General features: G+C 39.1%; 2 protein-coding genes across 2 annotated transcripts; one reads left to right on the forward strand and one right to left on the reverse strand.

The window, feature by feature from the left end:
• Positions 1–1,766: 1,766 nt before the first annotated feature.
• Positions 1,767–5,651, reverse strand: LOC108253676 (fatty acyl-CoA reductase wat-like; the record flags this gene model as incomplete). The annotated part of the gene is made up of 3 exons (XM_017448074.1): positions 5,570–5,651; positions 2,343–2,535; positions 1,767–2,006 (listed from the first exon to the last, which is right to left on the reverse strand). Coding segments are annotated over exons 1-3 (515 nt in total), but the record flags the coding sequence as incomplete, so codon positions are not given.
• Positions 5,652–5,824: 173 nt separating this feature from the next.
• On the forward strand, positions 5,825–11,660 carry LOC108253677. Its single transcript, XM_017448075.2, has 5 exons — positions 5,825–5,837; positions 9,578–9,664; positions 10,466–10,510; positions 11,203–11,373; positions 11,514–11,660. The coding sequence occupies exons 1-5, from the start codon at positions 5,825–5,827 to the stop codon at positions 11,540–11,542; spliced, it is 345 nt and encodes a 114-aa protein (XP_017303564.1). The 3' UTR covers positions 11,543–11,660.
• Positions 11,661–11,667: the final 7 nt, after the last annotated feature.

Consider the following 11,667-nt stretch of genomic DNA (forward strand, 5'->3'; position numbering starts at 1 on the left):
AGAGGAGAAGAAGAAGGAACAGGAGAAGGAGAAGAAAGAAAAAGAAAGATGAGAAATGTGAAGATAGAGGAAGGGAGAAGAAGAAGGAACAGGAGAAGGAGGAGAAAGAGAAAAAAAGATGAGAAATGTAAAGATAGAGGAAGAGGGTAAGAAGAAGGAACAGGAGAAGAGGAAAAAGAAGAAGAAGAAGAGTTTGAAGAGGAAGTTAAAGAAGGAAGTTTTTTCCTTGCACATTGCATAATCAGCTGAAATACACGGCGGTCATAAAAATTTCAAAGTTAGCTCCCATGGCGTAGTGGTCACTGCGCTCGAGCCCAAACTCGAAGAGAGATGGAGGAGGACAAGACAGTAGAAAGTCAGGCTTTTCGGAAACTAACCTTATTCAGGATAAAGCTCACCCCGAGCGTGAATCGAACCCTCGCCCTAGCGCTTACAAGGCAGACGCGTTACCTTCCAAGCTAACAAGACTGGCTCGAGTTAAAACTTGAAATTCACTTCGCTCGTTCAAACAATTTCCTCGTCATGCGTCACATAAAACGATGATAAAAGTCGTTCTCGGAACGGCTGGCTTTCTCCCGTTTTCCTTCTCCCTTCGCTTTCGGGGCGATAAGAGTCTGTAGCATTCCCTCGATAAAACCTCATTAGAACGATGTAAAAATTCTCGGAAGGGATTTGATCCGCTTAGTTTGAAGTAAGAAAGAAGAAGGAGGAGGAAAATAAATAGAAGGAAAAGAATAAAGAGCAGAAATAGAAAGATAGAGGAAGAGGAGAAGGAAGTTAAAGAAGGAAGTGGTCTCCTTGCACATTGCATAATCAGCTGAAATACACGGCGGTCATAAAAATTTCAAAGTTAGCTCCCATGGCGTAGTGGTCACTGCGCTCGCCTTGCACGCGGGAGACCCGGGTTCGATTCCCGGCGGGGTCAAGAAATTTGGTTCCGTTGGTCCTCATTTTTCCTGCACTATGACTTTGAAACATCGCCCAAGTAAGCGCAACTGATCTATTATAAGTACATATGTATGTTGCCCAGATACCCACTTTAGCCATTTATCCGAAAGAGGTGCGAGGCTTAACACTTATCTAGATATTTTAGATAGTTATGAAAACCTTGTGATTTCAGAAACCCAGAGAGCGACAGTACCACCCACCACTCGAGTGATCACCACAACCACTACCCGGTCAACCACACCTCGACCTCCTCCAGTAGGTAAGTCAATATGCTACTAATAATAATAGACTCTTTTAACTACGAATACGAATGCATAAGCAAGACACAGTTGATGGGCGGCAGCCGGCAGCAGTATTGTAAATAGTTTGGGTAAGTACCAATCGAAATGGTGTGGACATTTATTAATATAATTCATATTTCTGTATTATACCTTAAATCCTTAAAACTTTAAGATGATCACACTATTTCAATTGGTATTTTAAGAAAATATTTATCTAATTTACCTTTTGTTTGTTGCGAGTTCCCTCTATCAAACCTCTTAAAAAAAAAAAAAAATCTAGTCTATCTACCTAACCCTGTACGCAAGTATACCTACCAGGAATAGGTCTCATCTAAGCGGGTAGGGACATTAAAAAAAGAAAAAACTCTAGTGATGAGTTTCACCAACCTTTTTTTTAGACCCCAACAGCCTGTTTGCTTAAGAACGCTGTTAAGGCTATACAAATCAAATGGAACTTAACACTTTAGCTTAACAGGCCTTCTAGGGAGTGAACAAATATTGGTGAAAGCCACCCTATGAAAAAATAAAACAACTTACAAAGGTTTCTGTCCGTTCAACACGAGTAGACTGTCCAATACCATTCCAGGAATCAGGTGGAGGAACAGGTCCAGAAAGAAGTACACCAGTTTGCTTTTGGTGGGCAGATAGGAATAGTACCAGATGGCTCGAATGGTGGGCCAACACAGGCCATACCGTTGGGAGTACTCTTGGAATTCGCCCAAATTTATCGGCTTCTGGGGTGAGCTGACGTAATTGTACACCGGGATTGACTTGTGCCTGCAAAAGGGTTGGTTGTGATGATGAGAGTGGTAATTGACCGAACGACCGTTTTCCATTTGATTTGTTTTTTTGGGGGGGGGAGAGAGAGAGATTTGATAGAGGGAACTATAACTGTTGGGGTCTTATCGTCCCGAAATCAAAGAGAGAAGAAAGACAGGATAGGAGAAAGCCAGCCGTTTCGAGAACGAACCTTATCTGTTTGGGATAAAGCTCGCCCCGGGCGGGAATCGAACCCGCGGCTTAGCGGTTACAGGGCATACGATCTACCCTCCAATCCAACTATAGGTAACTAGGCTGGTGGCGCTCCTTAATTCTAGCTAGGTAGGTACTTACTCAGTAGAGGCTCTATTCCACGCGGTGGCTATAAGCGCATTGACCACCATGTCTATAGGGACCATATCCGTGACCTTATCCACATCACAGATGTTTACATGTAGAACTCCAGTCCCTACACCCACTATGAGACCCACGGGCCCATAGGGGTTGTCTATCCAGCCACGGAGAGGCTCCTTGTAGGTGGAGATAACTGGAGAAAAAAAAAAAAAAATCTGGTGTGAACATCACACGACTTTCCTTACCCTATTGAATGATGCTTATTTGAGTGTTCTTTTACCCTAACTTTTACAATACCTCTAACCGTTTAGTCGATATAGCTGAAAACCGCCAAAAAAACCGGGAGAAAACCGCCAAAAAGCTGTCAAAATACCGCCAACCGCAGCACCTATCTCAATCAAGTTTCATGTCACATCCTTGTCACATTTCACAGCTACATACCAAATTTCAAGTCTCTAGCTCTTACCCTTCTCGGGTAGGTAGGTAGGTATTCCTTGTTCATCCTGCCTGAATAGGACTTACCCTATCAGTCGAAAAGCTTTTTTAAAAGAGATTTGCAGATTTGATAGAGGGAACTGTAGGTATTATTATGTTAAGGCGGTCTCTTTACTGATCCCTGATGTGCCGCGTCCATTTTAGTTTAGGACTATTGCACTGCTAGAGGGAACTGTAACAACTGAGGTTTTTCTGGAGATTTGATAAAGGGACCTGAAACAACGAAAGTGTTATGGCCCGATGATAGGTCATGCCTAAATAACATTACGTACTTTAAAAGTACTGAAATGAAGAAAAAATATCGAGGAAAGTACTGAAATAAAATGAATTTTCGGTAAAAGTACTGAAAAATCTGAAAATACAATCGGTTTGAATGATATTATTGTCCTTGTGTACATGTACACTTGTACACTCGTACTTTGTGTGCTTTTCACAGAAAGGTCTTTGTTTATTTATTTCTTCTTGCCAGCTTATTTTCATTCTACTTCCCTCTCTCTTTTCTCTCTCTCTCACTCCCCTCCCTTCCTCTTTCTCTCTCTCTCTTTCACTTTCCTTCCCTCTCTGTTTGTCTTCGTGTCGCTCTATTTTTCACTCTCTCTTTCTCCTTCTTCCTTTTCCCTCCCTTCTCTTTTCTTTTCTTAAGAAGTCAAAAAACCAAAAAAAACTGGTTTTCGGGGGATTTTTTTATGAGGTGTAATAGAGGGAATCCTTCTACAGGGCATGAGGTACACAATAGGGCTGTCTGGAAGGGCCTGACAAGAAACGCCGACCCTATTTAAATAGGAAAAGGCTAGGAAGAAGAGTAGGGTGAACTACATAATTATATGTAACAACTAAGGTGTTATCGTTCCAAGAACGAACCTTATGGATGGTTCTTTTCTGTTTAATGCTGTTCAATTAAGATGGAGAAAAAAAGAAAAGGTTCAAATTTCCGTGTGCTTTTTTTTACTTTTTGTTTTCTTTTACCCTCTCTTTTCCTCTCTACTTTGTAGATATTCGTTATTAATCCTTCTCTCCCTCTCTCTCTCTCTCTATCTCTTTTTCTTTTGTCTTAATATCTTTTTATTTCACCTTCTTTTTTTTTGTCGCCCTCTCTCGCTCAAACAACCAACAAGAAGTTTTAGTTTCTTTCTTTCTTTCTTTAATATTAGAAAACTTTGTTTCCTTCCCTCTCTCTCTCCCTCTCCCTTCTCCTCTCTCTTCTTTGTCTCTCTCTATTTATCACTCTATCCTGGCATTCCCATATGGTCGGTTTCTTTCTTTCCGTTTCTTTCCTCTTCTTCTTATCATTCCTTACGTTTTCTCTTGTTTGTTTCTCCTTTTTAGTCCGTCCTTCCTTTATTATTATAATAGGAGGGTAGCGCGTCTTGTAAACGCTAGGCCGCGGGTTCGATTCCCACCCGGGGCCGATTTTATCCTAAATGAGGTTCGTTCCCGGAACTGCTGGCTTTCTCCTATCCTGTCTTCCTTCTTTCCTCCCTTTTTAGACGATAACACCTTAGCAGTTACAGTTCCCTCTATCAATCCTCGAAATAACAAAATTAATAAAAATAAAAAGAATAAATATTTTTCATTACTACATATTATGTATTTCAGACGTGGCACTCAAAGTGTTAATACTCCGTGAGAAAGAAGATTGTGGGTTGAATTTTAGTTCGAAGTAGGTTGGACAAATGGAGGACGAAAATAAATAGAAGGAAAAGATGGGAAATATAAAGATAGAGGAAGAGGAGAAGAAGAAGGAACAGGAGAAGGAGGAGAAAGAAAAAAAAGATGAGAAATGTAAAGATAGAGGAAGGGAGAAGAAGAAGGAACAGGAGAAGGAGGAGAAAGAAAAAAAAGATGAGAAATGTAAAGATAGAGGAAGAGGAGAAGAAGAAGGAACAGGAGAAGAGGAAAAAGAAGAAGAAGAAGAGGAAAAAGAAGAGGAAGTTAAAGAAGGAAGTTGTGTCCTTGCACATTGCATAATCAGCTGAAATACACGGCGGTCATAAAAATTTCAAGAACAAAAATATGAAGTTAAGAAAAGGAAAAGTAGGAAAGCGAATAAGAAGAATGAGTAGGGGAAAGAAGGGAGAAGGAAACTAATGAAAAGGAGTAGATAAATGAAGAGTAAAAAAGACTGTAATGAGAAGAAGAGTTCAAGGAAGAGTAGGTATAAACCGGAAACGAAGCCGAAGTTAAGAAAATGACTCACAGAACCTTGTTGGAAATGATGAGATCTATCTACCCTGAGGGGTTGGCTGCAGTGAGCACCAAAGTTGTGACATAATAACACAAAGAAACTGCATTTACATTACATAAAAATTTCAAGACCAATAAGTAAGAAAAGAAGTAATAATAGGGAAAGGAAAAGCATAAGAATTAGAAGAGGGAGAGAGAGAAAAAGGAAGGACGGACTAAAAAGGGAAGAAAAGGAGATAATAAAGAAAAGTAAATAAGAATAAAAGAGGAAAACAGGAACAGAAAAAAAAAGAAGGAAACTAATGAAAAGGAGTAGATAAATGAAGAGTAAAAAAGACTGTAATGAGAAGAAGAGTTCAAGGAAGAGTAGGTATAAACAGGGGGGAGAAGGAGGAAGAGGAGAAAGAGGAAGAGGAGAAAGAGGAAGGGGGAAAGGTAAGAGTCGGAAAAACTAGTGCTTTCCACAGGAGACAAAAACCAAAACGCTGACAAAGAGGGAGGGAGGGAGGGATGTGGTTGAAAAAAAAAGTTGAATTTAAATTAAAAACCAGTGGTTTTCAAAATGTGACCCACAAGTGAGGTGTTGGGTTCACCGAGAACGGAGCTGACACGTGGGTGCCGATTCACCATCAAGCGAGCTAATTATATCGATCTTTGATGGATGGAGTTGACACGTGGGTGCCGATTCACCATCAAGCGAGCTAATTATATCGATCTTTGATGGAGAGAGGAGTCTTTAGAAAACGTCTATAAAGTATAAAATTAATTATACATGCTTGGTTGTTTCACCATAAATTGTCCAAATGTCTTCCTTTGGTGAGGCAAACATACATTTTCAAAATTTCGTCATATACCTAGGTACCTACCCTAAAGGGAATTTTCTCGTCAAATTTTGGACTCAATTGAGAGTACCCCCTAGGAGCCTTTGATATAGTTTCTGCAGTCCACTGAGCTAGATACTATAGTAACATAAAATAATAATAATTATGATAGTAAAAATAGTAAAATAAGATGATAGTTATGTGAGCCGTACATTTGCTGAAATGAGTGGTCTCTTCGTATGACACGGTTTAAAAATCACTGAATTAAAAAAAAGGGTTCCCCTACCCTTCTCCCTCTCTCTCTCTCTCCCTCCCCCTCCCCCTATCTCTCTCTCTCTCTCTCTACAATACACCAGCACGTACCAAATTTAAATTAGCAGAGCGAGAGAGAAGGAGAGAGAGAAAGAGAAGGGAGAGCGAAAAAAAAAAATTCTCCCAAAGAAAAGTTAAGTGCTCATTTTAAATTCAGAATTTTTTTATCATCATCCGTGTACAATTCGTAGTTGTAAAAAAAAACTCCTGTTTTACGATTGTTAAGAGCGCTGTGTATTAGATACTCCGGCCTTGTTAATCAGCTATTCCAGTTCAGCAAAAAAAAAAAAAAGAGAATCCGAAACATGGAGTATTTCTTTGTTGTCCTTGTTCATCCCTGCCTGAAAAGGACTTCAGCGGTGGAGCTTCACCCCAGCACCGAAAGCCTTATTTTCAGAGAATCTGTAAAAAGCTAAAAAAAAACAAAAAAAAAAAAAAAAAACGAAAAATACCGACGGAGTCTTAAATATCGGAGTAGGTATTCCTTGTTCATCCTGCCTGATAGGCGACTTACCCTATCTCATTTGATAGCTTGAGATTTTAATAGAGAGGAATGGTGGCAGCTGAGTTTTGGGATTGATAAACGGTGACACTACTGAAACCTATATATTTTATGTTCCCGGAGTGATAAATAATAAAAAAAAGCGATAGAAAAAATACAATATACCCACCTAGGACATAAATAAAAACATGTGAAATGAAATAAAATAAAAATGGAATAAAAATAAAATAAAAACCCTAAGAATAGATTTTCCCATTTCCCCCCACCTCTCCCTCCTCATCCATGGCGAAGTTTTGATTTTGTGCGTGAGCATTAGAACATGCCTGTGTGACGTCACACCAGGTATGTACAAGATAGAGTGCGTGAGTAAAATGAATGAAATAGGTCAACGTACATACAAAACTCTAAGCAGCAGGATCAATAGTGTGACGTCACAAAACTGATAACCCCCCCCCTCCTCCCTCTCTCTCTCTCTCTCTCTCTCTCTCTCTCTCTCTCTCTCTCTCTCTCTCTCTCTCTCTCTCTCTCTTTCTTTTGTCTTTCCCACAATCTAATTTACTTTTTCATGCTCAATGGTTTCGATTGAAAAGAAGGAGGAGGAAAAAGAAAAAGAAGGAGGAAAGACTGGGGAAATCCTTGAGGTGGGAATGAGAAGGAGAGAAAAGGAAAAAAGGGGAGAGAGACGAAGAAAGAAGATCGAAGGGAGGGAGTGAGAGAGGGAGGAGAGAATGAGATGAATGAATAGGAACAGAAGGGATGGAGAGAGACAAAGAGAATGATAGAAAGAGGTGGGAGAGAAAAAGAAATAAAGGGGGGATAAAAGGGAGAGTAAGAAGGATGGGAGAGAAGAGTAGAAAATAGATATAGGAAGATCCCACAATCTAATTTACTTTTTCATGCTCAATGGTTTCGATTGAAAAGAAAGAGGAGGAAAAAGAAAAAGAAGGAGGAGAAGGAAAGAGAAAGGAGGGGGGAGAAAGACTGGGGGAAATCCTTGAAGCGAGAATGAGAAGGAGAGAAAAGGGGAGAGAGAAGAAGATCGAAGGAGGGAGTGAGAGAGGGAGGAGAGAATGAGATGAATAGAAACAGAAGGGACGGAGAGAGACAAAGAGAATGATAGAAAGAGGTGTCTTTTGTCTTTCCCACAATCTAATTTACTTTTTCATGCTCAATGGTTTCGATTGAAAAGAAAGAGGAAGAAAGACTGGGGGAAATCCTTGAAGCGGGAATGAGAAGGAGAGAATAGGGAGAGAAAAGGGGAGAGAGAAGAAGATTGAAGGAGGGAGTGAGAGAGGGAGGAGAGAATGAGATGAATAGAAACAGAAGGGACGGAGAGAGACAAAGAGAATGATAGAGGTGGGAGAGAAAAAGAAATAAAGGGGGGATAAAAGGGAGAGTAAGAAGGATGGGAGAGAAGAGTAGAAAATAGATATAGGAAGAGGATGTTTAGGGATGGCAAAGGAAACAAGTAGGGAAATTCCAATACCTAGGTTACTCCAATACCTTCGTCACATAAAACACAACCAAAACCGTTCTGAAAGAAAGAGGTGGGAGAGAAAAAGAAATAATGGGGGGGATAAAAGGGAGAGTAAGAAGGATGGGAGAGAAGAGTAGAAAATAGATATAGGAAGAGGCGAGAAGAGAAAGAGGAGAGGGAGACGAAAGAAATAAGGAATGAAAGAGAGAGAGAGTGAAAAATAGAATGAAAGAGAGAAAAGAAAGAAAGGAAAGAGGAAAAAAGAATCAAAAAGAGAAAAGGAAAGAAATAGAGGAGAGGGGGGGAAAAGAGAATGAAAGAGAAAGAGAGAGAGAGAGAGGTGAGATGAGATTTAGGGTTTCGCAGAAAGTTAGAAAGAGAGGGATAAAGAAAGTAGTCAATTAATGGAACACAATCTTGAGTGGAACAGAAAGAATGGGAGAGGGAGAGAGAGAGAGAGGGAGAGGGAGGGAGAATGAGAAAGAGAGAGATTATCCATCTGAATAGGGATATGGATTACGTTTGTAGGTATTTCCGATATTTTGTAAGATCGTAAGCCAATATATTATGTAAGCCAATTAAGAAGGACGAAGGAAATAAACTTAAGACAGAAATAATAAATGAAAAGTAAGAGGGTTATAAAAAGATATAATAAATAAATAATGAGCCAGGCTAGTTAGCTAGCAAGGTAGCACATCTGCCTTGTAAGCGCTAGGCCGTGGGTTCGATTCCCGCCCAGGGCGAATTTTATCCTAGACAAATAAGGCTCATTCCGGGAACCGCTGGCTTTCTCCTATCCTGTCTTCCTTCTTTCTTCGATATCAGGACGATAATACAGCAGACCTAGGTGGTATTAATAGAACAGTTGCGCTTACTTGGGTGATGTTTCAAAGTCATAGTGCAGGAAAAATGAGGACCAACGGAATTTTTCTTTTTCTTCTACGGATTCTAGATCCCGAGATAAATCGATTAAAAAAATACCGGTAAATCGTGAACTTTGACGTCACGGCATACGCTCCCGTAGTGATGACGTTACATCAAATGTCCCGAGCAAAGCTCCCTTCGCAGGCAACACATTAATGTGTTTGTGCGCATACGTCTCTGCGCATTTCTTTCTGCTCTCCGCAAACGTGCTTGCATACTGGCGCTACCTAGCGGACGAAAAAAAAAACAACTGCGTAAAGTCTGACGTCACACATCTTTGAACTCTTTCAATAGAACAGAAAATAAAAATTGAATTTAGGCCTTTTACATTTATTTTTTCGGAGTTTTGACCTCAGATTTGGATTTTCCTCAACTTTTTACATAGGAATCGACCATTTATTTATAATTTTTACCCATTTGCAACTGCTCCAATACCCACTTAGCCATTTATCCGAAAGAGGTGCGAGGCTTAACACTTATCTAGATATTTTAGACAGTTATGAAAACCTTGTGATTTCAGAAACCCAGAGAGCGACAGTACCACCCACCACTCGAGTGATCACCACAACCACTACCCGGTCAACCACACCTCGACCTCCTCCAGTAGGTAAGTCAATATTCTACTAATAATAATAGACTCTTGATTGACTCTTTTAACTACGAATACGAATGCATAAGCAAGACACAGTTGATGGGCGGCAGCAGTATTGTAAATAGTTTGGGTAAATACCAATCGAAATGGTGTGGACATTAAGGAGCGCGGTAGCGCTCCGCCCCGCCAAGTCAAGAAAGTTTGACCGCGCTACTAGAGATATTATACGCGACAGGGAATGTTATTAATATAATTCATATTTCTGTATTATATCTTAAATCCTTAAAACTTTAAGATGATCACACTATTTCAATTGGTATTTTAAGAAAATATTTATCTAATTTACCTTTTGTTTGTTGCGTCTGTTAATTGTCATGTTCTCTGTTGGTAGCCGTTTTCAGGTAGTTGTAGGGGGACAACTACAAATGATGGAAGAAAACGGATTGCGTGTGTGTGTTCGGGCATGAAAGTAGAGATTATACCTTAAAACTTTAAGATGTTCACACTATTTCAATTGGTATTTTAAGAAAATATTTATCTAATTTACCTTTTGTTTGTTACGTCTGTTAATTGTCATGTTCTCTGTTGTTCAAAATAAAACAAAGTATCTTGTTAAAAAAAAAAATGAAAGTTAACCACCAGGCGAGGTTAACGCTGGAGGCGTTCTCTACCGCCTAAATCTTCAGAGCTGCATTATTATGTGGTCAAAGTCTGAAATAAATGAGGATAAAATTCCATGCCTCGGCTGTGATCGAACCCACGCCCTCCTGTTTACCAGGCAAGCGTTTTGACCACTCTTTTGTTGTTCATTTTCAGTGACAATCACCACTAGGAGAATCGCTCAACTATTTACAACTAGGGGTAAGTTCATAGCATTTATTGCTTTCTTTTACCAACAGTAAGAACCAGTTTGGAGAAAAAATGAAGAGCCATAGGTATTGAACAATTTGATCAAACTTTATTTACAACGATAATAATTATATTAATAAAAAAAAATATTGGGTATAAACAAAGAAAATATGCATCAATTAGATCTAAAAGTGAAACAAAATTTTTTGGACACCCTATTGGAGCAAAATAAATTAATTTTCGAATAAGGCGTTTTAACTCTGGATTACTTCTTTTTTTACCAACAATAAGAACCAGTTTGGAGAAAAAATGAATAGCCATCGAATAAGGCGTTTTAACTCTGGATTACTTCTTTTTTTACCAACAATAAGAACCAGTTTGGAGAAAAAATGAATAGCCATAGGTATTGAACAATTCGATCAAACTTTATTTACAACGATAATAATTATATTAATAAAAAAATATTAGGTATAAACAAAGAAAATATGCATCAATTAGATCTAAAAGTGAAACAAAATTTTTTGGACACCCTATTGGAGCAAAATAAATTAATTTTGCTCAAATCTAGCGACTTTTTAGCCCAGCGTTTCTTGGGGTGCGGCACCTGTTATTAATTTATCCGCACCCCCACTTTTGGACACCCTGTAAATTCAAAAATTATTTATTTATTATTTTTTATTTATTTTATTTATATATTTTTTCAGTCCCTCTAGTCGAATTCGCCGAAAACGCCATACTGGGTGACCCAATCGCATCCAAAGGCCGAAAAACCAAAAGCTCAAGTTACCAGTCCTTGGACATCAACACCAGCATATCTTCGTATTTTAAACCTACGAATAGTCGCACCCTGTATACAATTACGATTATTTACACCCGTACTAATCTAGAGAGCATTAGAAAGATTGTGATTCTTTACTAACCCAAAAACACATCATTTATTGACCAAAAACAACTGATTTTACGAGTCAATTTCCTACGGGATGAATCGATAGAGACCAAATAACCATTTACACCTTGTATTTACGGTTACGAGACTGTTACTAGAACGGTAAAATAACCTGTATAACCCGGCCTGGGCCTTGTTCTAGGAAGGACTCCGCATTTCCCACTTTTCCCTCTTAGCGCAGAAAAATCTTGACAAGGAACATTTTCAAAATCATTTGTAACAA

The sequence above is a fragment of the Diaphorina citri genome, unplaced genomic scaffold (genome assembly GCF_000475195.1).
Source record: "Diaphorina citri unplaced genomic scaffold, Diaci psyllid genome assembly version 1.1 scaffold2548, whole genome shotgun sequence".
NCBI classification, from domain to species: Eukaryota; Metazoa; Arthropoda; class Insecta; order Hemiptera; family Psyllidae; genus Diaphorina; species Diaphorina citri.

What these genes read in the sequence shown, in the direction of transcription:
- LOC108253677 (XM_017448075.2), top strand. An exon ending in TCAACTATTTACAACTAGGG is followed by an intron (nt 10,511 to 11,202) that starts GTAAGTTCATAG and finishes ATATTTTTTCAG; the next exon opens with TCCCTCTAGTCGAATTCGCC. An exon ending in AATTACGATTATTTACACCC is followed by an intron (nt 11,374 to 11,513) that starts GTACTAATCTAG and finishes CCATTTACACCT; the next exon opens with TGTATTTACGGTTACGAGAC.